Source organism: Uloborus diversus, chromosome 5 (assembly GCF_026930045.1).
Source record: "Uloborus diversus isolate 005 chromosome 5, Udiv.v.3.1, whole genome shotgun sequence".
Classification (NCBI taxonomy): domain Eukaryota; kingdom Metazoa; phylum Arthropoda; class Arachnida; order Araneae; family Uloboridae; genus Uloborus; species Uloborus diversus.
The window spans coordinates 117,305,841-117,333,379 of record NC_072735.1 but is presented as its reverse complement, the minus strand read 5'-3'; the positions used below and the strand labels follow the sequence as shown (position 1 = coordinate 117,333,379).

Genomic DNA, 27,539 nt, shown 5'->3' with positions numbered 1-27,539 from the left:
TAATTTAAATAAAGCATTTATTGAACTATTCAAAATCATGTGCAACTTTCATAAAATGGGTTCTACATGTATTATTTTTCAACAATATTACATCTCCGTGTGAGAATATTTTAAATACATTATACAAAACGATGAAACTCTTTAACCAAAGTAATCACTTCCTGTTGAGCGGGCTTTCCTCCATGCTTCCTCTGCTGACATTTTTTCTTCTTCTGAGGGCTCTAGGGGATTTCCATTTTCATCTAATTTTCCACTTTCAAAGTCTTCTTTAAGTTTTTTAGCATATACTGCATAAAACAAGTGCTCTGGAGTAAATTCTTCTTGCACTACATCAGCAGTTCTATACGAAACATATGGTTTTAACTGAAAATAAAATGTTGACTATTTAGGCAGACTGACAGCAATCAAAATGGAAGAACAAATGAATACAAAGATTTGAAATTTAACCATTTTGATTTAAAACTCAAGTAGGTTAATATTAAAATGTTAAATGCAAGGGAAACCATTTTATCCAAATTAATAAGTGTTGCCCAGTTAGTTTAAGTTTCAGTTATTTTGGGTAAATGCTCATTTTTTGAAATCAAAACTAAGCATTTTTAAAAACCTTTTTTTTTTGAGGGGGGGGGGGAAGAAAACCAAGGTAGATAGAAAATTGCATTACAAATTATAAATTAAAAATGTTATTTAAAATTGTGCAGCCTTCTACAAAGGACACCAAAATAGCGTGTCATCATAAGATACCCACCATCTTTACTGGTTTTTCTGGGAGAGTAATTTCTCGATTATGTATATCAGGGGTTCTCAACTTTCTAAGCTTTGCGCCGCTCCCCCCTTTTAACATTGATGTAAGGTCATGCCCCCCTCATAATACATGCTCAAAATAAATAATTAAATCAGAATTACTAAACTAAAATAAAGCTGGTTAGGATAGTTGAAACTGATTACTGAATTAATATACATGAAATTTAATATCATTACACTTAACTTTATTTTGAACTATTATTATCAAAATATATGATATATATATGATTATATTTATGAACACATGAAATCAAAATATTAAACACGTTAATTTGAGGTGCCTAGGTGAGGTTGACAGATAATACAGGTCACTTTCACAACATTAGTGGGAGGGCTGCCACTGTTGGTCCTTCGTTTCACTAGTTTTTGAATATTACGTTTTGTCTGTAACAAAGCACACCTCAGGTCAACCGCTGCTAGGAACTTGCATTTGATTGTACTTTGAGGATTGGTAAAAATCATCCCTACTTTTTGCTAATGATGAAAAATGCGATTGCAATTATCTACTGGATTTTTTTTCTTTGAACGTTAGTAGGCATGGTTAAAGTATAATTAGCTTGAATTGCTATTGCTGTTGTTAAGTTATTCAATGATAGCTTTAATGCAGATTTAACACAATTTAAACATACCAAACTTCTAAAAAAAGAAGGGGTTAAAAAACCCCATTGGTTCAATTAAAAATAAAAAATCTTTTTTAGTATTTGTTAATTTCTGAAGCAGAAGGTACTTTTCTAAAAAAATCAAGATTATCATTAAATCCACCAGGTCACATTAGAAGAAATCTTGCAGTGCTGAAAATACAAAGATATACACTATACTAGCAGTGGTTGTTTTAGAAAATAGGAATCTGTATAGTAGATAAGATCCATTCACCAAGAATAACTTCACAAATAATTTGATACTAATTAAAAATAAAGTTAAAAGTATAAAATAAATATTGAAGTCAACAATTAAATAAGCCAATTTAAGCAGCAAAAGTTCAACTAAATTCCATTTTTAAAAGTTAGTGAACTCTCTATTATCCATGGAAAAGGGTGACATGATAACAAACGACAGTTAAGCAAACCCACAAAATAAACTATATCAGTGTACATAGTTACCTAACCCCCGCCTCCATAACACTCATATATTTAGACACACGGCAGTGTGTCATAGTCCAGTCAATAGGTAGAAAAAAACGGGCTTGCCTTACAAAAAATGGGGTCAAAGATTTTATTTTTTAAATTTGTGTATACTAGTGCCAATATGAAAAAAACAAGTTATCCAACACGAAAGACCTCGGGAGAAGTTTTGGGGGCCGAAAACCCCCCAAAAATTGTGACTTTTTGTAATATTTTCAAAATATCTCAAAAATGGTTAAAATTACAAAAAAACTTCCAATGCAAATGTTAAAGAGGATTAAATTTCCTTCAACTTTTGTCATTACAACATTTTTGTAGCATGAAAAGCAAGCGAGTTATAGCTCCTAGAAAGTCACACTTTTTCTGAACCCCCTCAGCGAAGTGCGTGAAAGCGCATCGGATAACGGAGGGAAAAAGGAGAAATGCCGGCAGTCTGACCTTGGAAATCATTTGTCTTTCACAACTGAGGGTAAATGCCTCCGTTCCCTTTAACTTAAACAAAACACCCCCATTCCATCCCCAGTGGCGGATCACCGCATAGGCGCATGAGGCGATAGCTGGGGCCTCCAGAAAAGCAGGGGGCCTCGGAGCTGCAAAGTGGTCTATCCTCAAAACCAAAATTTTTTATTTTGAGGATTTGCCGCTGAAAGCCACAATTTTGAGTGGAAAATGCTCAAAACTCATGAAAATTGATATTTAATTATGAATTTTAGGTGCGGGCTGATTTGAGGCTTAGGGGGCCCCTGGCTTCAGGTGCCTTTGTTTGGATTTTCCTTTTTCTTCCCATAATTTCAGCATAATATTGTGTTTGTAAATGCTCGACAAAAATATTCTGATAAAATGCAGTTTGTTTTGCTAGCAGGCCCAGATCTGCGTACTCACAAACCCCGCAGTGCAGGGGGGGGGGGACACGACCTGAAAGGGCCCAATGTCCCAAGAAATTGAGAAAAAAAAACAAACAAAAAACTAGCACTAAGTTCTTATTAATTGTACGAATGTACACTGCTGGCCTCTGGGGAGTGTCCCTACAGAGTTTTTGCAGGGGGCCCCAAATTTTATAGATCCTGGCCTGCTTCCTAGAAGAACTTTTCCCGTTCCAAGTAGTTCTTTGACCACTTACGAGTCGGCTTCGTCTGAGTAAGGAGTATGCATCTTGTTTTAAAAAAGCACTATTGATATTCACATGAAGATATTTGCTTTAATTGGAATAGTCATATAGCTACGAAGGGTCGAGAGTTGGTAGAGAGCTGTGAGTCTCCCCCCCCCCTTCCCAAAAAAAATGATAACCAGTCGTCATTTTTGTTTCAGTATTATATCAGTCCTCAAAATATACCAGTCGTCATTTGTGCGATTATGCCCGAGTCGGTGCTTATCTAAATAAGGGGAGCCGGCAGCAGGATTTACAACATGGAGTGTAATAAAACTCGACCTCTTGGAATGGTCACTTTTCTTGACGAACAATTATATTGCCTTTCCTTATTTAGAATGCTGAAGGGAGAAGAGACAGATCTGTGGGGGGTCCAGATCGAAGTCGTTTTCACACTCCGGGCACAGCTGTGATTTCTTTCTTTACTTTTTGCTAAGTTTCCCACTTTCTCACCAGTGACCAACCCGTAACAAGATAGTTTTATGACGTATTTAACTAAATAAGACTTTTGAAAAGGGCGGGAATTTTTTATTTTTTCTTTTCTTTCTTTCTTTCTTTTTTTTTGAGGAAGAACGAAGAACCTATGTTATTCGTTGTTTTGATTCACTCGTGCTCGTGAACGTGCTTTTGCTCTGTGTCTTCAATCAACGACAAGACCAATCCTTTTGAGATAAGTTTAATGTGTTTTAATAACTATTTAATTTTTTGAATTATGCTGCAATCTTGGTGTTGAATGATAAATTTTGAAATATAATATGCTACAATTAAAGTGGTACAAAGGTATTGCTTTTGAAAAAAATAATACTGTTAATTCTTCTTTAAATTATATTTCCATTACGGAGAAAAGAACTATTTGTCAATTCATTACAAATATGCTTTATAAAATTACTATAAAAATTTTAAATGCCTCTGCAGCGAAAGTAGTTGATTTTGAGTGTTCTCCTTCTTTAACTGGTGCCGTTTGTTTGTAATATATTTTACAATTTCAACTTCATTAAGACTGATTTACTTATTAAAGACAAACGTTTTATATTAAAATTGTTATTGGGGCAAACTAAACCTGATAGCGTCGTAATGCAATAATTAAGATCTGCGTAGCTTTCTTAATGCTGCCAGGTTAGGTTCTCCCCAACTATTGAAGTGTTTCAGTTTTATTTTCAGGAGTGTACATTAACACTTGCCATGTACTAAAGAGCATGTTTCACTGCTTCAAAAAGAAAAAAAAATGATACTAATGATAAAAGAAAAAAAAAACATAGGCTTTAAGATTTGCTTGAACACTTCTGAAGAATCAGGATTTTCAAACATTAAAGGAAAATAAATTTCGAATTTTGAATTTCAGAAGTATATAAATATTTCGGGAAAAGTAAAAATATGAGAGTAACAATTTCACTTGGATTCATCATAGTTGCGAACTCATTATAGTTTTCTCCTCATCACCCATTTCTTAGCGTACGCCTTAGGATTACCATCCGGGGGGCTCCGAAGGCCGATGATCTCTTTGAATTTCAGAAAATGCTCGAGCAAGCAAGGACGTAGCCAAGGGGGGGGGGGGGTCCATGGGGTCTGGACCCCCCCTTCCCGAAAGACCACTGTCTGCTTTTTCTCGGTTGTTGCACCTCACGTCAACAAAAATTTTCCAAAGAGCGAAATTTTATGAAACCCGGTATTTTCCCCTTAAATATTCCCATTAGCCTGCATTTTCCAAGTAATCCATAAAACAGTTTTCGTTTTCCGATTTTCTTTTATTGTGAACTTTTTATTAATAGGAATTATATCACTCATTTTCAAAGCATCAGAACAGAGGAAGCTTATGTGATGGAATTTTTCTATCCATGTATGAAAACTTAGTATGGGATAACTTTTAGTTTAATGTTAATTTTATAAACTGACAATAATTTCTTTGCCACTTAATGTAAAATTTTTGTTAACTAATTTTTTGAATAAATGCTCTATCAATTTCAATTATTTAATTAATTTTAGTTAATTATCATATTTTAATAATTAGTTTTAATTGGATTTATTTTTTAAAGCAAATATTAGCTACTAATTTTGCTTTAGCATGCCTCCTCTTTTGAACTTCGTGCAACCTTGGACCCCCCCCCCTTAACAAAGTTCTAGCTACGTGCCTGAAGCAAGGGTCCCCGAACAAACTTTTTCTTTAATATCATAAAAAAATTAAGTTTTTAAACTACACTTAGAAAATATTTAATTGGTATAGCCCCTGAATATAAAATATTATAATATATTTTATATTATACTAAAGTTTTTAGGACCATAATTTTGAAAAAAAAATTCACGGAAGAGCCCAGCACCTCTTTCCCGTAAAATTTTTTATCATGTAAATTTTGTCTGCAATTGCGTTTTTGAAACTTCAATTTCGAAATTGGGAAGGAAGGAGGGGCAGAGAATTGATTTCGATCTATTTAAAAAAAAAATGATTGGGGACACTCCCTGGGCTCCATCCCTTGCCCCTAACGTTAAATGGCCTATAATCGCGTTTTTAAGGCTTTAATTTCTACTACTTTCCGTTGAGACAACTGCATCTTTTTGTCTCCAAACATCAGCAAAGTCAAAAATGGCGTTTTTAAACCTTCAAGTTTCAAATTCTTTCCGGGGGAGAACCCCCGGACCCCCCTTTCCTTGTCAGATCTGAAGTTTTCTCTCTCTCTCTTTTTTTTCTTTTGCTATGTGCCTCACTCTCCTTGGACTTTTTTCTGATGGCACCACTGAATTATACTTGCATTTTGGAAAACTGGGGAAAGCTGCGATTTTGCTAAATGTCCAGAATTGTTTTAAAATTCCTAAAATTTCGAGTTTTGTCCTAAAATGTCTATAATGTTCACACTATATTCCCAACTTGTGCAGAAAAATGAAACTTCGTAGACCTTAAGAAATTTTTTTTTAAAGAAAGCGAGAAAAACATTTGCTGCTGCTACTTTTTTTTTCCTAAAGAAAGGCGGAGGGGGGGGGGGGGGATGCAGTTAACAAAAACAAATGTTCAATATAAAACTGTTTTATCTATGCTTTCTAAATCTTGGAGTCATTCCTCTTCTACAAAAAAGCTATAAAATAAAATAAGAACTCAAATGTAAGCACTTGGTTCAAAAAGTATATTTAAAACAATAGTTAAATGGTTTGTCCCCAAGTGTACTGGGAAGTAATATTTATTTTTATAGAGCTTATCTTGCGTTGTAGTATGAGCATTACTTGATCTTCCAATACAAAGAGTCAGTTTGCTTTGTGTTTCTGTTCAGTGAAGTTGGATAATTTCTTGCACATATAATTTTTAAATTTAGTCACTGACTTTTTGTTTTCAAAATGTGAATAGTAATTTGTTTTATTAAAATGCCATGGGAAACTAAATTCTCTTCCTTGTGGTTGAAAAAGCATGCAGAAATAGATGCAAAATTAGCACATGGTGCCATGCAGAAAGGGATGAATTTAAAGCATTTTATTTTCACAGGTATTGTCTCATGCTGACGCGGCGAGACATAGGAGGTTGACAAGTAGCTTGAAAAATCAAACTGTATTTTAAATTCCATGTTCTTTGTCTTCTACTGAAAACAAATTGGTTATGATGAAGCGATCCAAAATTTTTATTTCGAATTCACTTTAAGATAAGATTTCGTAAGCGGAGGTTTCTTATAGTTTTAGTTGTCATAAAAAACAATTTTTCATTTGCATCTTTAAATGATTTTTCTGGAATTTACAGGGATATTTTTGATGATTCTGAGATACTAAAAAGTATTAGATTATCTGCTAAAAAGAAAAGTATGCAATAAATTTTGGACTTGCACCTTGCACTCTACTTATAATCCCTCCTTATTAAGGACATTTTTTCAACAACAACAACATAGCAAGTAAAGAAGCAATTGGACATATGTACATTTATTTTTACTTCACACTGGTCACTGTGTTAAAGAATAAAATATTGAATGCATTGTATTGTAATTTTCAAGATTGAATTTGAAACGTTTTATCATCCAATGCGAAAATCAAGCTTATAAACTACGTTTAAGGTTAAAAAAAAAAAAAGTTGATATTTATTGTCCTAAAAATTGCTAAAATTTTATCAAAATTGTATCCTAAAATTTTTGAAACCACCACTCCGGCCCCTGTAAATAACAGAAAGCGGGGCTCGGGGGATCTCTACCCCTGTACTGACTACATTACGAACAAATATAGGAGGCAAATTTTTTTACTGTAATGTGTTTTTTTGTTGTTGTTGATAGAAAGGTTGTTTTTTTAATTTTAAATAAGAATGTAACTGTCCCCCCCCCAAAAAAGCTTGTTCGTTTATCCAAAAAATAAAAAAAGTTATGATTTCCTGTATTGTTGATATTAATAAGACTCAATTTTTTTGTTGTGAGGGCCTCGGGATCAGGATGCGCCTAGGGCCTCACAATCCCATGATCCGCCACTGTCCATCCCCCCTTTTTTTTCTCCAAATGAGATGAAGCGACTCAATAGCTACTTATGTTGGTCACTTCAGCGTTTGAGCCAGATATGTTTTATCAATTTGTGTGTTCTGTATTACAATTTTTTTTACTAGAACTGAATACGCCTGACCAAGGTGTTTTATTATTATTATTATTATTATTATTTGCAAAATCAGTTTGCGTGAATGCGAAATAAAGATTGTGAAGGAAAAGGGAATATAAAATCTTCAAAGATGCAGCGCAAAATGGCAAAATGAAGAACATCAGCGTTTTTTTGAAGTTCTTAAAAGAAGTGAAAATTCACACTGCCTGTCAAAAATGCTATATCAATGAGCAATCAATCTCTTCCCTTGAAGTAATGGTTGAACCTAACATGTCAACTAAATTCCTCAAGAAAGATTTCTGACAAATTATAACAACAAGAATCGTCTTATTCAACTTCTTGAGACATATTTCGAAGAGTGTGAGATTGAAGTTAGGCAGACTCAAGATGATGCCGACTTACTTACTGCTCTTTCAAAGGCAAAATAAATTGAAAAGTTTGTTATAGTGGGCTAGAGGATATAGATTTGTTGGTGCTGATGACAGCTTTAGGACAGCCTTTCAGCAACTTGTTCCTTTTAAAACCTGGAAGAGGGAGTACTTGTGATTTGTTTATTTCCCCCACTAAATCTTTTAAGTTTGACCCCAGCAATATTCTTTTCATCCATGCGTTTAGTGGGTATGATACGACTTCGGCAATCTTTGGCCAAGGCAAAATTAAATTGTACAAAATAGTCAAAAAAGAAAAAAAACTCCTGAAATTAAGGAAGCTATTGAAGAATTTAGGGACCCAATCTGTCATCGTGATGCCTTAGCTGCAGCCGGAGAAAACATTTTGCAAATATTATACACAGGTGACGTAAAGTGTTTGAACCTATCTTTGGATACTTTGCAATTTAATCTTTTTATAAAACTAGTACAGGGCTAAGATAAATCTTGAAGGACTACCTCCAACGTGCGGAGAGGGGGGGGGGGGACGTTATCACTCATATCGGTTCTACCACCAAATTCAAAGTTAGTTGAGCAACATAATTGATCCAGAGAAGTGGGGTTGGGAACGCAGAAAGCAAGATCTAATGCATGTTGACACGAAAAGAGATTCAGTTACTCAGAATCTTTTGAAAATTGTACATTGTACCTGCAAGAAAAATTGCACTAGAGCCTGTTCTTGTCATAAGGCAGGTTTAAAATGCTCCAGCACGTACAAACACTGCAGTGGCACAAATTGTAAAAATGTTGCAGAAATTTCATCTTCGGATGAGACTGCTGAAGAAAATGATTTGTTCCAGGAGCTTTTGGAATTACCGCAACAAGGAGATGAATAATTAAAGGACCACAGCTTCTTTCTACCCCCTACAGATTCTGAACCGGGAGAACCTGGACCTTCAAAACGGCTTCGAAGAAGATAAACAGCGTATTTTGTTGTCCTTTCTCTATTTGCTTTAAGGTCGAATGAATCTCTCTGTAATTTAGATCTGTATTATTCTGTCTGTAATTAATCTGTATTAAGCTTCTACAGTTGGATTTTCATTTTGAAAGGTAATTCTTTTGAGTTTTTCAGGCCTCAAAAAGTCAGTTTCTGCAGAATTTTTTCAAAGTGTTCATTACGTATTGCTATTGTACCTTTATTTATGCATTATTATATCTATTGTTTGCTTATTATCACTCTAATATTTATTCATTCACATTTATATTTTCGAATATTGCATTTTCACTTGTAATAGAATAGATGGTACGAATTATGTGCTTTAAATGAATGAGAAGATTATGTAATTCAATTACAAACTGCAATATAAATCATATGTTATTGGAATCTGACTGAAGACTACCTCTGTCAGACTAGAAATATTAGTTCGTGAGCGGTGGGGGAGGGTTTATTATTATTATTGTATCAGAGCATAGGATGCATGTCTGTGTTGATTGTTTGTTTATTAGCTGCCTAATATTCTTTCCTTCACATTAATACTTAAAAATCGCATCTTTGTTTGCAATAATTAGACTAGAATGTACGAATTACATCCCTCAAATGAATGTATATATTGTGTAATCCAGTTATAAAGAGCAATTTATCATCTATTATTGGAGTCTGATGAAGACTACCTCTGTCAGATCAGAAAAGTTAGTTCGTGAGCAGTGGGGAAGGTTTTTTTTTTAATTATTGCATTGTCGTATGTGCTTTAAATGAATGTGTATATATGTATTTCAGTTTCATAATACATCGTTTGTTTTTGGAGTCTAGTGGGAACTAATCTGTCAGCCAGAAATGCTACTCTGTGTCTAGCGGTGGGGGGGGGGGGGGGGTGGAGCAAGAAACTCAAACTACTCTAACTGTTGATAAACTCTCTGAAACTAAAGTTTCTATTCAAGTTCTAATAATTATGACGTCTTGCTTTCGGTGTGAAAGCTTTTTTTTCGGAGTGGAGGAAAACTGCCTATTTTCAAAGAGCTATAGCAAGCTTGTTATTTGTGCTACAAAAAAGTTGTAAATACAAAAGTTGTAGGAAATTTTATGTTCTTTAAACCTTACATTTAAAACTTTTTTCTAAGTTGAACCATTTCAGAGATATTTTGGAAAAAACAAAAAAAGTCATAAATTTTTGTGGTTTTTCGGCCCCCAAAAGTTCTCCCGGGGTCTTTCGTGTTGGATAACTTGGTTTTTCCATGTCGGCACCAATATGTACAAATTAAAAAAATAAAATCTTTGACCCCATTTTTTGCAAGGTAAAATGTATCTATTGACTGGACTATCAGTCAAATTCGGAAATTGGGCGAGCATCTGCCAGTGTGTATGTTACACGAATCATTTCAAGCTACTTTTGACCCCTTCATTTCTCATTTCACTATTAGACCTAAAATTCTGTATGTCTAATAAGGGCTGCCTAGAAGACTTATAATCCAAAAAAAATTTCATGACTATACCTCTTATAGTTATAAAATTATTAATGTCTAAAAAGTCATTTTTTTACACTGACTGACTCGCTCACTCATCAAAATGCTTACAATCTTCCAAGTGCCTCACATATTTGAAATTTGGAACGAGGAAAGACTTTCATGTATATGAAAAGAAAAAAATCTAAAAAATAAAAAAACTACATTAATATAGCAAAAAACTACGCTATTTTTTATTAGCATCATTGAGCAATAACTTAGGGCGCATTTTCAAAATGTTTCGCCAAATAAATTAAAACAACAAAGCACTAGTTTTCAAATGTTGCCAATACAAGATTGAAAGTTTAAACTTTAATGTTTAACTTTTATACAGAATGGGGCTTTAAACAATACTTAAAGTTTCACTAAAATGAAAAATGAGCCATGAAATATATAAATTTGCTGTCATTTAACAATTTAGCCAAAGAGTTAAAGCATTCAACACCTTCTTTGGGGTAAAACGTACGCTTCAGAAATTTGTAATGTAAATGTAATTTCAAAGGAATAACAAAAGAAAAAACAAATGCACATTTTATGATCTACATTATGATAATTCCCCCGGAAAATATAGAAATTGCAGACAGATTGTGAGAACTATGAGTCTTAGCAATATTTTCAATTGTCAAATTTGTGGGCACCAAAGACCAAGAGCTAAGGTACTTTGACCCTTAGACCATACTGATAGTGGCAAAAAAAGAGGATTATTGCCCAAAATTGGTCATCGTGCCAAGTCCCCAGTTATCAATATATCTTCAAAGCTGCTAGTAAAAAAAAACCAGTGCACCGTAACAGCAGGGGAAAAAAAGGAAATCATATTTGTACATACTTTTACATTAAATTGTCTGAATTATAGAACGTAACCTTTGATTTAGCTTTTCAAAAATTAGTGATATCCCAACAAAACATAAATGTGAAAAAGGAGTCAAGTTCGGTCAAAATGAGGTTCGGGGTAGACCGTATCACGACAAAAGAGTTCAGATCTAAACAGGTACCAAGTTCCATAGCAGTTCCTCATAGATGTTGGATTTTCCCATGTTCTACCATTCATAAAAAAAAAAAAAAACTTTCTTTGATATTGGATTAAAAACTTGGCAAGTTACTTTATAATTAAAATAGTCAAATGTTTTTAAAACAGTTTACTGATGGCTAAAACTTGCAGCAAGTTTTAAATCCATTATCAAAGAAAGTAAAAAATTCTTTTCTAATTGAATTGAAGAACGGGGGGAAATCTAACATCTATGAGGAACTGCTATGGAACTTGGTATCGGTTTAGATCTGTACTCTGTTGTCGGTGACACAGTGTATCCTGAACCTCATTTTGACCGAACTTGGCTTCTTTTTCGCATTATGTTTAGTTGGGATATACAGTGGCTCCCAAAAGTGTCCGTACACTTTGAAATTTTTTAGTAAAACCAAAATAACTCAAAACTGAATTCGAATATAAAGTCCAATATTTTTTCACATCATTCCTATGTCACTCTAAATACAACCCATTGCTTTTTTCAAAATATTGACGGATCTTCTTTTTGAAATGGGTCAAAAAACGAAGAAACAGAGAAATAACACACCACAAAAGTCATCGTACACTCAAATATTTTCGAATAAATTCGTGATTAAAATTATCATATGCCGTTTTATTAATATTTTTGCATTGTGTTGACCCTTATACGTCATTTGGCTTTAATTTTTCGTTTATTTATTCTTTAATATTGTGCTTATTACTGTAAAATGGCTGGTTTTCGTAAAAAACCGCAAACACCATTCAAAATTTGAATTTTTTTCCCACAGTAGTGGTAAATTGGTTTGAAATGTCTCTAAATTAGTTAATTTATTTGTTTGTATAGTAAAGTGCTTTATAAAATGCTTTAAAGAAAGGAATCATACCGAAAACAAGGTAAGAAAAGGTCAACCGGCAAAGTTGACAAAATGTGATCGGAGATTTCAAGTTAAAAAAATTATGAAAATTACACATTTGAGTACTGTAAAAGTTTCTGCAGAGTTAAATGAAACATTTTACATTTAATTTTCACCTAAAACTGTTCGCCAATTTCTCTGATTAGCTGAATTAATTGGGACCTCTTCCCGCAGAAATTTTCTTGGTCGTGCGAAAAACAGAAAACTTACGCTTTTCTTCGCAAAATCAATGATAAATAAGCTAAAAACGTTTTGGAATCACGTCTTACTTACAGATAAAAATTAACTCAACATTTTTGGTTAAATTGTTGTATAACTGTAAGTAGAAGAAAAAAATTAGGAACTTAATCTTAAGAACTTAGTTGGATCAGTTAATCAGGACGGTGGAGGTGTTTTAGTGTGATTGTGCATATCAGCATCAGGACTTGGTAGTTTGTAATTTTTTGATGAAATAATAAATCATGCTGTTCCGTTAAATATTTAAAAAACCATTTTGAACTCTTAGCCAAAAATTTGGTTACTGGAAACAACTTTGTTTTTTATCAAGATAACGATAAGAAGCACAAGGTTTTCAACGTTTGCGTCTAGTGCCTCAAAAATTGTCCTAAAGTTTAGAAAATACCCCCTCAATCTCCAGATTTTAACTTAATGCAACGTATTTGGAGATATCTGGAGGCTAGATTACGAAAATAGGGCTTTAAAACGAAAATAGAGCTAGAAACAGTAAGACTCGAAGTGTGGTAGAACACTTACTCAGAAATTACGCTAAAAAGGGAAGAAAAAGAATGAAATCTATTCCTAGACGTTTAAAAGGTGTTATGAATACTGTATGATATTCTACTAATTAATAACTTAATCAAAAGTTAGATTATTTAATAATACATAGACATTTTATAAAGTACTTGAAATACACCGCCAGCTCAGTCATTTCCAGCCGAGGACTGCAGTTTCGTGCTTATTAGCACTCATCAGCCCGGCATAGGAAAGTGACTGAGCTGGAGATGGAAAGCCTCTTAAGGTAGCCAAGAGTGCGAAACAAACTGGTAGCTAATATAGAATTAACAGACCAGACGAGTGACCGAAGCAATGGTTCGGTTCAACTCGAAGATTGAACGCGAGGCAAGGTATATTTAGTAAATTACCGCCCATTAGCCAGGGCTAAAGCAGAAATACTTGAAATACACCGCCAGCTCAGTCATTTCCAGCCGAGGACTGCAGTTTCGTGCTTATTAGCACTCATCAGCCCGGCATAGGAAAGTGACTGAGCTGGAGATGGAAAGCCTCTTAAGGTAGCCAAGAGTGCGAAACAAACTGGTAGCTAATATAGAATTAACAGACCAGACGAGTGACCGAAGCAATGGTTCGGTTCAACTCGAAGATTGAACGCGAGGCAAGGTATATTTAGTAAATTACCGCCCATTAGCCAGGGCTAAAGCAGAAATACTTGAAATACACCGCCAGCTCAGTCATTTCCAGCCGAGGACTGCACTTTCGTGCTTATTAGCACTCATCAGCCCGGCATAGGAAAGTGACTGAGCTGGAGATGGAAAGCCTCTTAAGGTGTACGAAGACTTTTGTGAGATAAAATTTCCGGCTCTTTTCGGTTTTTGATTTTTAAAAAATTAAGTTTTAATATTTTTTGAAATCTTTTCGTGCAGTTTTGTTTAAAATTGATCATAGATCTTATAATTAAATACCTATTCCGAAATATTAATTCTAACCAATGGATTGGGGCCTATTTCATTGAAAGTCGTAGGTGTACGAAGACTTTTGGGAGCCACTGTACATTAAACTGTGGCTAAAAACAACAACTGTTTTTAGCTACAGTTTACTGTAAATAAAAAACGTATGTAAAAGCTAAAAAAGAATTGCTCATATCTGCAAACTGATTACACATTCACAGCAAAAAGAAAAGCAATTTAATCTGTACAATGGGGTTGTTTCCTTCAGTCAAAAGTAGTACTTTTTGTCACTGAAACTGATAGAATAAGCAAAAAAAAAAAAAAAAAAAAAAACATGGACCCCGAAAATACTTTTATTTTCCCAACAGTTATCTTTTAATTAATTTTTTTAAATGTCTAATTCTTCAAACAAGGCGTGGTCTTTATGACATCACAAATGATGCATTATGTGGCTCATCTTTCTACCGCATTTCCATGTTATGATAATCAAGAAGCGAATTAAAATTGCGCTCTATGCTTGTTATCAACCATATCGTTGCCAATACACGTTGAGTAAAGATGCTAATTAAATATTTCGTACCGCGAATGGCAACACTGAAAGGCATTTCATCATTTGTGATGTCATCCGCAGAAGCGTTAAACGATGAAAGAGCACCGATTTAAATTAGAGACGTACCGAGTACTCGGTAACTACTCGGTACTCGGCCTACTCGGCCAATTTGCCGAGTACTCGGTACTCGGCCAAATTCTGATCAGATACTCGGCCAATACCGAGTAGTTGCAAAAAATTGAATATTGTCCAAGACAGATACTAAAATTTATTTAAAAAAGAGCAAACATTATATTCTGCAATCATTTACAATTAAAATTTATAAGTCAAATTTAAATTTTGAGAATAATGAAGTTTGTCATGCTTCAATGGAATAAATCTTTATTTTAATGTCCCCAAAGTTAATAAACTTATTTATTAAAAATTACGCAAAAAAGGTAAGTATAGAAAATATGGAATTTTTATATTAAAAATGGATTTTTGCTACAAACAAAAATTAGTTATAAAAAATGTAAAAATACCTTTGCTTAAAAAATAAAAGGAAATAAAACAACCTTAAAAGCACAGTGCAGGAACTCTGCAGACATGTGTTTTGGCATTACAAGGAATTCCTTTTTCAATGCACAAAATGGGGGCTCGTAGATTTAAAGGCATCCGACAAAAGTGGGATTTTTTTGTTGAATGTCTATACATTCTTTAGCTCACATGTTATGCACTGAAAAAGACGTTCCTTGTAACCCTTGTAACGGGGGGGGGGGGGGGCAGAAACACGTGTCTGGAGTGTTCCTGCACATTTGTTTTATCTGCTTTTAAAAATTATTTATGTTTGGCGAACTAGAACTATAATTGATTGGTATACAGTGAAAGTGAAACTCCTCCTAACGGACACCCCTCTTATGCGGACAATTTTTAATTCCCCAGTTCCAATGCAAATAACATTATTAAACCCCTGTCCTGCGGACACCTCTATATTGCAGACAAAAAAATTTGTCCTGTTAGTTTCCGCATTAGAGGGATTTTACTGTAATTTGTTTTAATTCCAACTTGATTAATCATACCTTTTATTTATTTATTTTTAATTTTAAAAATTATTTTTTTGTAAAATTTTTGACACAAACAATATTTTATATATAATGCGTAATTAAATTTCAGCAGGAATTTTGTTTTAAAAACTACAGTATTGTGGCACTTGGTACTTGGCAACTCGGCCGAGTAGTGAAAGGCCGAGTACTCGGTAACTCGGTACTCGGCCGAGTAGTGAAAGGCCGAGTACTCGGCTACTCGGCCAAAGTGCTACTCGGTACGTCTCTAATTTAAATATTTTTTAAAAAATATTAAACTTAAAGAAATTATTTAAAAAATGGTCAGATTCTGTTTTTAAGCATGCTCTTTCAGAAAAAAATACTTTTAAAATTTTGGAAAGGACTCCATTGTATTTTTAAAAAATATTTCAACTTCTGTTTGAAATATTACTCAGACTAGCAGTTTTTAACAGCCAAGAGCTTTCATTTAAAATTAGAATATGAGAATAAGTTCTTAATAGCATTTTTATTTCTTTAAATGCATGAAAGTACTCTTACTCTGCAGGTGAATAGCTAAAAAAAAATCTTTTGGTTTGAAAAGTGTTCAAATCATGCAAGTATAGCATTAAAAGTGACTAATGCTATAAATTAATAACATGCAGTTTTTGTATTTTCCCACCTTAACACCTTAAACTCAAAGTAAGGAAATAAAATTTAATAATTCATGAAGAGTTTACAAATTAAAATCCTGCAAGATATAAATTAACTTACTTCAAAATTAGTTAAATCAGGCACTATTAGCTCTGGAACCATTTCTGATATTTCTTGGAACTTGCCATCAACCATATGTCCAGTTGGTCTCATTCCCCTTCCTGTAAATAACAATCATATGTTAATTCAAAAGTGAATTCTTCAGCTAAAATTATGACATTACACTCTGATTAAAACCATGTCACATTTTGATAAAGCCTGAATCGTATTAAAATACGCCAAGAATGAACTATAACTGTAAATCGTAATCAACAACGTTTTGACACACAAAATTAGCAGATATTATTGCATATACAGTAAAACCTGTAAAGTTGACCACCCTTGTAAGTTGACCACCTGTCTATGTTGACCGCTTTTGTCAGGAACGGAATTAGTCCTATCTCATGTAATGAAGAAAAACCTCTGTAACTTGACCACCTCTCTATCTTGACCACCTGTTTATCTTGACCACTAATCTACCCCAAATTTGGTCTGGAGTATTGTAAAAAAAACCTTTGTAAGTTGACCACTTGGTTTATTTTTTTAAACTTTCTTCAGCAAATTATTTTATTTGATTATTTATTATAATTATTATTATTTCTTTTTCTTTTGATAGCTTTCCAAAAATGTTTTTAATGCTTTGTTGACAAACTAGCACTTTATTAACTAAACAGCAGCATAAAGCTTATGCAGCTCTTTATTCTCCAAACTTGTTTTTCATTTGTTGTTCTATTTGAGATAGCTTTTTGTAATCTGTTCAATGAAAATAGGTGGCAGTAGACAAGTTCAAAGTCTTTTCTTTCAGTTGCAATATGTTGTGGCAACACAGGAATTGTGCTAAAAAGAGCAGGCTCCCTAGTGGCTAGTAGTGTCTATTTGTAAAGTGAATAAGGTTCAGTGCTAGTTTTTTTTTCTATTTTTTCTTCAATTTCTAGGGACGTTAGCCCCTTTAAGGATGCGGGCCCCTTGCAGATCTGGACCTGCTAATGAGTGAAGTTACATGTTTCTGGTGCAAAGGATGAAGAGATAGGACATTTTTATTTTGCCTTTATGAACTGGGAGAGTCGCGCTTATTGCTCTTTGTGCTATAAGTTGTACAAAAAAAGCTTGAAAAAGAAAGTTAGTTGAACTTGAGATTAATAAAAAGTATCAAATATTATATTAAAATTAATTGAAAATGGAGAAAGTCAGAGAAAATTAGCCGGCACGTATGGAATTTCTAAAACTACAGTGTCTAATATAGTTCAAAAAAAAAAAAAAAAAGGAAAAATAACAAAATTATTTTAATAGTATTTTTAATTATTGTTTCACTTTCAATAATGTTAAACAATGAAAGTGAGCTGAACAGGAAGAATAAGGGTGAATTACTCAAAAAATGAATACATGGTGCAAGAAATGACAAAAAAAAAAAAAAATCATTACCGCCCTTTATAAGTTGACCACCTGTCTAAGTTGACCACCAAAGTACTACACCGCGAGTGGTCAGCTTACACAGGCTTCACTGTACGTGTTTCGAGGTTTTAGAAAACCTCTTTTTCAATGCAAATAGAAAGCTTTTGGATGAAAAGACATCTGGTAAAAGCAATGAAAATGAACGTTTATTATTTTTTTCTGAACCATAACTGATTTAACAAAGATCTGAGACCAGTGATAGCATTTCTTTCAGTAAGTTCAGAAAATTTACGCCAGGCTTTAACATAATGTCGACTGGTTATGCACGCTAAAGGGCAAAATCAACGGTTGCTACCACCCCACAGAGCGACTAAATGAAAAAAAAAAAAAAATTAAAAAAATCAAAATTATCTGTCAATTGCAGCCTCAAAACTAAGTTAATGATCTTTAAATGTTTAAAAGACGCAAGTAATTGACAAAATCTTTTCCAGCAAGATCAAGAATCAGCCAGAGTGAACTAATTTGATTGAAATATATTACTTTACCAAATAAACGTATTTACAATCAGTAATTTCAATAAACATTTTCGACAAAACACATGTAAAAATATTCATAGACATTTCAGTCAAGAAGTCTACAAAATTTTAGAACCAATAAAAACTGAAATAATTGGTCTTTAATTTCTTGAGAAATCCTTAAAAAACAAATTTTTGAAAGTGTTTTAATACTTTTAGTGACATAGTGCACACACGCTCCACAGGTCCAGTCGAGCAGAGATCAGTGTAGGTTCTGGATTGCATTGTCTAAATATCAGACAATTCAATAGTTCTTCCTCCACTGGTTCTTCAAAACAATTCATTGTAAACAGCAAGCAGGCATAAATTGCATCAAAACTTTAGAAATATGCATAATAAAAGAGCACTGTACACAAACATTTACACTAAATTAAACTAGAAGACAGCTTTGATAACGATACTTTGGGCAAGTTAATTTAAATAGAGGAAGAATTCTTATATTGACGTAATGGCCAATCAAAGTAAACCAGCCATCCTCCTCTCTTTTAACAAAAGGAATAGTTTACCCTTTTTGCTGTTATGGCCGCTTATAGAGGACGAGCAGCAGTTGCAGTCTGCTTTTTAACTAACTGCCACTCGGGGATGGCAAAAGCAGGGCTTCAGACTGGAACTGAACTGAAAACTTGAAAGAAAACTGAATTTTGATCAGTATAAAAACCAGAACTGAACTGAAAAAAGTTTATTTTGATTCAATACATATTAAGTCAAATTGTTACTGAAACTAACTTCAACCATATAATTACACTGTGCGTCAAAAAAAAAAAAAAGAAAGAAAAACCCTTCTATGCTTCTGACATTATTCCTGCTGATTCTTATGTAGGTATAATGGCCTTCTGAATTTCCCCCATCATGTCCCACTTTTTGGAAATGACTTCCCCCTCATTTTTTTCAATTTTTGACAAACATACTTTCTATTTGGGTAGGTTCGTGTTAACAATGTGTCAAGATCTTCCTTCAATTTTTTTTTTTTTTTTTGACTAGAAGAGATGAGATTTGAAAAAAAAAAGTTTAAACACTATATTATTTAAGGCATGAAAGAAAACTAACAGAGAAATCATGAACCATGTGCAAACAAAGGGATCAAGCAATAGGAACTTCGAGTTGATTCCATTGGAAAGCGATATTTGGAGTACAAATCAATAATGATAATAATTTAGAAATTCCAGTAAAGAACAATTTTAATTTTCAGATAAGGGGGAAAAAAACCCACTACATCAAGATATTTTTTAAGAAGCGTGAGCAGATCAACTAGAAATCATTGATTGAGATCAACCTGTTGGCCACACGCCCAATCCAAAAAAAAGTGGACATGAGGATGAAAATTCAAATTTTATTCAATATGGTTGAAATTTTGCATACACACTGTTAAAAGTATGCTATTTCATATTTTATTGAAAAAAATTTCATTTATGTCATTAACATTCTTATTTTAATTACTAAAGTGGAACTATATCAGTGCGAACTAGACTGCACTAAAACTGCTTATGTTGCATGGTCTATTACAGCTGAACAAATAATTCTAGAAATCTATAAAGTTTCACACATAATCTGACATTCATTAGCAACAGTTTTTCCTGAAGAGAAATGTCTACTAATCTTCACTACAAAAGGTAAGCATATTTAATTACTCTTAATTATTGTGTCACACCCGCAACAAAAAAATGCATTTATATTTCCACAGAAAAATTTATTTGCCTAAAAGTTTTGAAACTTTGTATTCTAAAATAGTTTACTAAAGTACTTTGAATAACAAACAGAAAAAAAATTAATTAATGTTTTAATTGGAGTTATTAAGCGTTGCGGGTGTGACGTGTTCCTGTTGCGGATGTGACATTTAGTTAAAGTCACACCCGCAACATCTTTTTAAATTAAACACAAATGTAATTCTGTAATGCATGTAGATGACAGCACTAATGTTTTAACCTTTGACCTAACCTTCGGCCTTTGACTTATTTGCCTAGACCCCAGTTAATTCAAAATTAGTATTTTTAGAGCATGTGCAGTTGATTTATTTAGTTTGGTGTTCTATATTATTGGTTCTCCTAAGAAACATTTTTGTATTTCTTGATTTATAATTAAGGCAACTATTCAATAAGGTAAGATTTGCTTTTTTTTTAAAAAAATAAAACTTTAAAAACCAAAACAATATTTTTTTTTTTAATATGTATAAAAATGTATAATTTTGCTTTCAGCATTTGACTTTTTCCCCCTTTACTTTTTTAAACAAATAATGTAATATTAGGGACAGATTATTTTTTACTTCAAATTCAAAATAAATATAAAGAAATAATAAAAATAGTGATGAAATTTTTATTAAAATATTTATTAAAAAAACTTTGTATAAAATTCTGTCAGTTAAAGTTTTACATGAATCAAAACTTAATGTCTTTAATTTCATTTGGGGTTAAAAAATTCAAAGAATTTCAAAGAAAAAAAAAACATGTTCAACAATATATTTTGGGACTTGTAGTGCTATATTTATTCACTTTACAATTTTTTTTTTTTTTGCAGAAGAATGAACAGCACTGAAAGATTCCAAAATCATCGTAAAAAGATGAAAGAAAACTCGGCTAAATACTCAGAATATTTTCTAAAAGAAAGTGAAAGAAACAAAGCAAGAATAGAAATTACGAAGAAACTACTTTAAAAAATTACATCTGTAGCCATGAAAGAAAAGAAAATGTAGAGGCAAAACCAGAATGAGAGGCAGAGAAAGTGTAGAGAGAGAAAGAAATCTTCGACAAATGGGGCCACACCATCTCCAGCTGTAGAAGCAGAGTTGATGGGAATTTTTTGAAGAGCTCAAACTTTTGGTAATGCAATCCATAGACAGGTACAATCTTCTGTTAATGTCATACAACCATAAAGACTACAACATTAAAATTTCATGGTCATACTTTGCAAGGTCTCATAAATAAGGAGCTGTGGATGGTGTTGGTGCGGTAACAAAAAAAATGGTGTCACTTGCCGTTCTACAGCGTAGAGCAACAGTCAATTCTGCATCGGATTTTGCCATTTGAGCAGAAAAGGCTCTTAAAAAAATCAGAGTACTTTATTCTGCAGAGAGCGACATCACAAAAGATTTTGCAAAAATGCTTCACGCACGCTGCCGCCATGTACAAAGCTGTACCGATCGATATGGGTACAATTCAAGTGGCAGGCACTAACTGCAGAAAGTGCACTGAAGATAGTTTCATTGCTGCCTCAGTCGGAAACGATCTCCCTTGGTAATATAAATGCTATTGGAGATTTTGTAGAATTAGTTTTGTTTTCTACCTCAAAAAAAAAAAAAAAAAAAAAAAAAAAAAAAAAAAAAAAAAAAAAAGGTCAAATCAAGCAAATAGATGGAGAAGACATACAAGTAGAATACTTGGAAGAAAAAAAAAAACCTTCAGAACATGTATACATCTGGCCCAATCAGTCAGAGAACGTTGAGAGAGTCATGAGAGAAACAGAACGTTGTAATAAGAAAACTAACACCCCCTGAAATCATCAATTCTAGATTGGAAATGAGATTTATGTAAAAAAAAATTCCTTAGTTATTTGCAATTTCTCTTATTTATTACTGTGCTAATCATAAAATGTCTGATTGATAATATTTGTGTATGTTGTTATTTTATTGACCACACAAGTCACACCCGCAACGGGGTGTCACACCCGCAACGGCAACTTTGAATATTTTTTACAGTGAAAATAATTGAGTGAGTAGGGTCAGGTGGGGTGAAATGGGTCATGGGGTGAAATGGGTCATGCTGTGTATTTTTATTAATACAAATTTTTGGTCTGGCTGAATTTTTCTCAAACTTTACACAAGTTATGAGGGGCTTTTTGGCTACAATTCTGATTTTTTAAAAGTTTCTGTGTAAATTGCTGGGAGCACTACACTGACATTTTGTTTCTCAAGTCACATGTTAGTTTTTAGGAAGCCTGACAAACTTCTTAAAATCTTGCTATACATTTTTTTTCAATTGAAATTCTCAAGTGTTATCATTTAGAACAGACTTTCATCTACAATTTGCAAAAAACAGGTAGAAAAAGTATCAATTATTTCTTTTTTTGTTGCTATTTTCATGTGGTGGGGTGAAATGGGGCATAGTTAGGCTTAGTGAATTTTAATTCATAATGAGAGTAAATTGACTTTCAAATCCATAAATAGGTCTTAAACAGAAATTTAGAAGATTTTTATATATAACAAAAATAAAGTATGTATTATTAATGTGTAGAATTCAAAAGCTAAACTTGCCATCCATATTTACAACCTATTACCTACCTACTCTTTCCTAATCCAAATTTTTTATTCATTCAATGAAAATGCCTGAGGTGTCAGAGGCGTAGGAACTTGGTGGAAGTAGGGGGAGCTGAGACACATTATGCCATAACCAGAAAATAATTAGGGGGGGGCACTTAAATTTTTTCCCCATAAGAAATTAGCTTCTCAAAGCTTTTCTCTCTCCATCTCTCTCTTTCCCAGCAAAATTTTCAATCATATTTAATAAATACATTGTATATGGAGATAATGAGGTGATAAAACTCTGGTTTGAAAGGGGATCGGTCAGCACTTCAGCGCGTATAAGGGAAAATTTCAAAATTGTTGTGCTAAAAACGAGGTTTTAAGCGATTTTTGGAATGTTGAAAAATTTTCGAAATTAATGTCTTAAAAACGGATTATATACCATATTTGTTGACTTTAGTGAAACTAGTAATATGACTCGAGGGATTGTCCTCGATTGAATTTTCAAATCGATTTACATTTCCCTCTCAGTATTTCGAATTTGAAGATCCAAAATCGCTATTGTAGACAATCTTCAATGATGTCAGGGGAAAAGGCTGTACTAGGGCTCTACTCTGGTAATTTTTCAAAGTTGTCCTAGGTTGTTGCGTTCTTCAATGATGTTATCAAAAAAGGTTCAGAGGTTCCTTCTCCTTATTTTTTTCGAAATTATAATCTCTAAAAAATGCGACTGCGGATGATATTTATCAGCGTTAGGGGCAGGTCCCGAATAACAAAATGTGAGACCCTAGGCCTACAATAATTTCAAGGCTCCCTGAAGACTCTATTAGCCCTGTCGGAATGCATTTTCGGGGCCCAGAACTATGTAAATTATTTATTATGTGCATTCACGAATCCCCTTCGGGGCACTCGAAATTGTGGCATGGTAAATTCGCTAGTGGCAGAATTAACAAAAATTCTCCTTTAAGGAAGTTCTTTTCTAAATAAAATGCTTTTTTTTTATTATTACTTTTAAAAATACATGGAGTTTTTTCGTATAGTTGTAATGTTATGCATAATTCTTTCAGTAATTTGGGGCCCCTTAGAAAGATAGGGCCCCTTAGGCCAGGCCAATTAGGCCGAGGTCTAATTGGCCTGTGAGGTAATCAGGCCTTGGTTATGCACCGAGCAATTTTTTGAAATTGAATTCCCAGAAAGGGGAATATTATTTAATTTCCCATGTCGTTGGAGAACAAGGTAACTCTCTTTCGAAAATTTTCAGGAAACCGAGTCATGAAAACAAAATTTTAGGCGCTCTGTAATAATTTTGAAGGAAAGGGAGGACTTTGGCAGCGTAGCATTTAGAAGACTCTCGTATTTTCTGAGAACTAGAAAAAGGGAAAAAGATGAAACAGGAGGGTGGAGAAACAGAACGTTGGAAATGTGTTAAAATGAAGTGTTCGTTATATATTTTATTGTTCAGATAAATTTTAGTAAAAGTCTTTGAGAGAAACTATAAAATATTGTAGGAGTTTTTTCAATAAATGAAAAATAATAAATAAAAAGTTACAATTTTGGCATGAAAATATATCTGTATGTGACAAAAAAAAATTAGGAAAGCAAAAAATTTGAATATCTCTAACTTCGTAAAGTATTATGTTCAAAATTTTTCATTTCAATGAACTCGCTTTTTTTGAAACTGATTTTTACGTAGTAACTTGTTATAATCATTGAAAGATTTTAGGAACATTATAATAGTAAAGATTTCACCGATTTTGATTTATGTGAATTTTTGTTCCTGTAATGTTCCTGTACCTTTTAGTATTCTTTGAATGATATTTATCTTTGCAATTTTATAACTTCATGAAAAAAATATATCCCTGACTGTTCAAAATGAAAAACAAAGTAACGAGCACATTTTTTTTTTTAATTTTTTGCAGTGAGTTCTAAAAATTGCGTTTTTTATCACAGCAATGATTTGCGCCTAGAAAGTAATTTCTGATTACGCCACCGACTTATGTTGTTTCTTTTGATAATATTTCCCATCAAAAATAAATAAAAAATTTGTTTGAATAATATTTCGGGCGCTACAGGGTCTCTACTGGCAACAGATTACTTTCGGTTTCGATAGATCATCGAGCAATGACATTTTTGCGATCTGATGGTACCTTTTGATCGAAACATAGAATTTAAACCCGAAATATATGTACGTTCATGATCCCTCGAGAATTAATTTAGGACTGTTTCTTGTTTTGTAACTACATAGACTTTTGGGAAGTCTTTAAAGATTTTTCTTTGTTCGGGGCTTAACTTTTTATGAAGGAGTGAAAAATGATAAAAGAGAGAAATAAACGACGGAGTAAAAAAAAATTAATTAATTAATTTGTTTGTAAATGGGGTTCCACCCCCCTCCCCGGAGTTTTTTTTTTTTTTTTTTGTAGATAATTGCAATGAATAAAGAACACGATCACTTGGTCTTTTAGTTTAACTTTCACGTTATATTTTGCAAATTTATTTTAATCAACCAGTTTCACAGGACTCCGCTGGAAATTCTGTATATTGTGCCTTAAGAAGTCAGATATCTTAAAATAAGATAAGTTTCTGGAAAGTTGAAATCATTTGATTTGAACAATTTGCTTACCTTAGTAACCTTTTTTTATAGTTATGTCTGTAGCACCTTCCATATTATTCATATTTAAATGTCAAACTGACTCACTATCTTTTTTGTGATAACGTGACAAAAAAACGGTATGCGAGGCAAAACTAATAAAAATGTGAACTAAACTGCGATGCCGCTCCCGAAACACGAGCTCAAGGTGGGGAGCAAACTCCTATCGGTACTGGTACTGATTTTTGCAGGCCGCGGGGCAAAGCCCACTTTTCCGCTGCCGGTAGGATAGCTTGTCTAAAATTCTTTTATTTTTCTTCCGGGGATCAAGAAGTGTGTAAACAGTGAGAAAAAGGGTGAAGGTGGACTCAAGTGCACTGACCACTCCCTCTGTCCCCTGCTTTTGTTGCTTATTAGGTGGAAATTCTTAGAAAAGGCAGATCACATTTTTGAAATCAGGTTGGAGGTAAACAATGTACTACAGAAAGCTCCTATGCGAGAATTTTTCCGGGGGAGCTGAGCCGGTCTGAAATATTCCAGGGGGAGCTCAAGCTCCCCCAGCTCCCCCGGCTCCGACGCCTATGTGAGGTGTATGTAAGAAAAAGGGAAAAGAAAAATTCAGACTATGATTTAGAGGCTGCACTAATTTTAAGTTGAAGGTGATTTAGCAATTCCTGCAGCTGCAAGGAAATATAATATCCCAAGAGAAACATCGAGGAGATGGGTCTCCAGCGCACAAAGTCGAAAAGGTTGGTTAGAGGTACAATGCTAAGTGAAGAAGAAAAATGTATTGCTTCAACTCTACAAAATGCGATTCCCCATTTGATAGAAAGATACAATCATTGTTGCTAAGGTATTTATAAAGACTATTTCTGAAAAATGCAATTGTGGCACTCTTGGCATAGAGTGAGCCAGGAATTTTGAAAAAAGATCGGCATGCCACTTATGTAAGAGAAAGCAAGAATTGCTCACGAAAGCAAGAGCCTGGACATCTTCTAAAAAGCAGCAACCGAATGAAACCCAACTCTTGGATGAAGAAATGTCTGAGTTACTTATGCAAGAACTAACACCTGGAAAATGGGTTCTTGTCTAATACACGGGCAAGAAATCATCAAAAGAATTTTTTGATCACTTGACATAAAGTTAATGACCAAGATTACAAGAGCATAAATTTTCTACAAAAAAGCCAACTCAGGCAAATACTACATCTTTCCTGGGTAGGAAGATACATTGTTTCTAGATGCCAAATTCTGAAGACATTGAATGAGCAGAATTCGATTTTTGCGGACATTATACTTCTGAGTTTTAGTTCAAAATATTTTGGTGTTGAATATGTTAAAATAAATAAATGGTTCTTTGGAAACAATTTCTCTCAGCTATTGTACGTGTTTTGGTAATACTTTCTTAGTTATTGTATGTTTCTATTGCAATGACCCATTTCAACCTATTAAAACCCATTTCACCCCACCGTGGGGTGGAATGGGTCAGATACTTTAATTGCAATTTTCAGATTGTCAATGACAACAAATTTCAATGAGAAGCAGCTTAAATTAAAGGGGAAAAATCAGATGTAAAGAAGAAATTTTGAAAAAAGTAAAAAAAAAAGTTTATAGGTTTGCAAATGGCATCGTTTTAAAAAATAGACAAAATCCGCCCCATTTCACCCCACCTGACCCTATCTAAATTTTTGTATAGAATAATTAGTTAAGTATTACTGTCTAACATTAAAAAAAACAGTTCGATCAGTTGATATAATTCACAGAGTTTTGAATGTTTTGATCGCAAGGTGAAAATGCATGTCCTTTTTATGTCACACCCGCAACGGGTAGAAATTAATTTTTAAAAAAATAAATAAAATATCAATCAACTTGCAAATTGGCATCAATGTACCTGCAAGTGATCTTTATTGAAAAATATAGAAATTGAAACCTATACTCTAAAATATTTTTGCTGATGACTAATTTAGTTAGTGTAAATGTCACACCCGCAACTTTGGATTGGGCGCACACCTGCTACATTTGATATTCATAATTATAACTATATATTGATATTATTAATTATAAATAAAAACTGGATACATTACGATCAATTTCTTCCGGATGTTCCTTAAACCACTGATGATCTAAAGGTGTTCCTCGTCTGTGATACAAAAATTTTCTGAAATTTCTCTTCCCATACACCACAGAACTGGTGCAAACGGAACGACTTCCTTCACCAGCTGTTAATGATTTTGATGCATTATATGCCTGCTGAAGATTAAATTTAGAGTTTCTTGAAAAAATTGATTGAAAAATTATATTTTTCGACATAGTGCAAGTCTAAGACAAAACATAAACAACTGTAGGAGCATGCGAC

General features: G+C 33.4%; 1 protein-coding gene across 1 annotated transcript; it reads right to left on the bottom strand.

Moving 5' to 3' along the window:
• LOC129222233 (39S ribosomal protein L41, mitochondrial-like) lies at positions 1–27,539 on the bottom strand. The gene is made up of 3 exons (XM_054856713.1): positions 27,268–27,539; positions 16,421–16,521; positions 1–363 (listed from the first exon to the last, which is right to left on the bottom strand). Exons 1-3 carry the CDS (start codon positions 27,491–27,493, stop codon positions 142–144), a joined length of 549 nt encoding a protein of 182 aa, XP_054712688.1. The 5' UTR covers positions 27,494–27,539; the 3' UTR covers positions 1–141.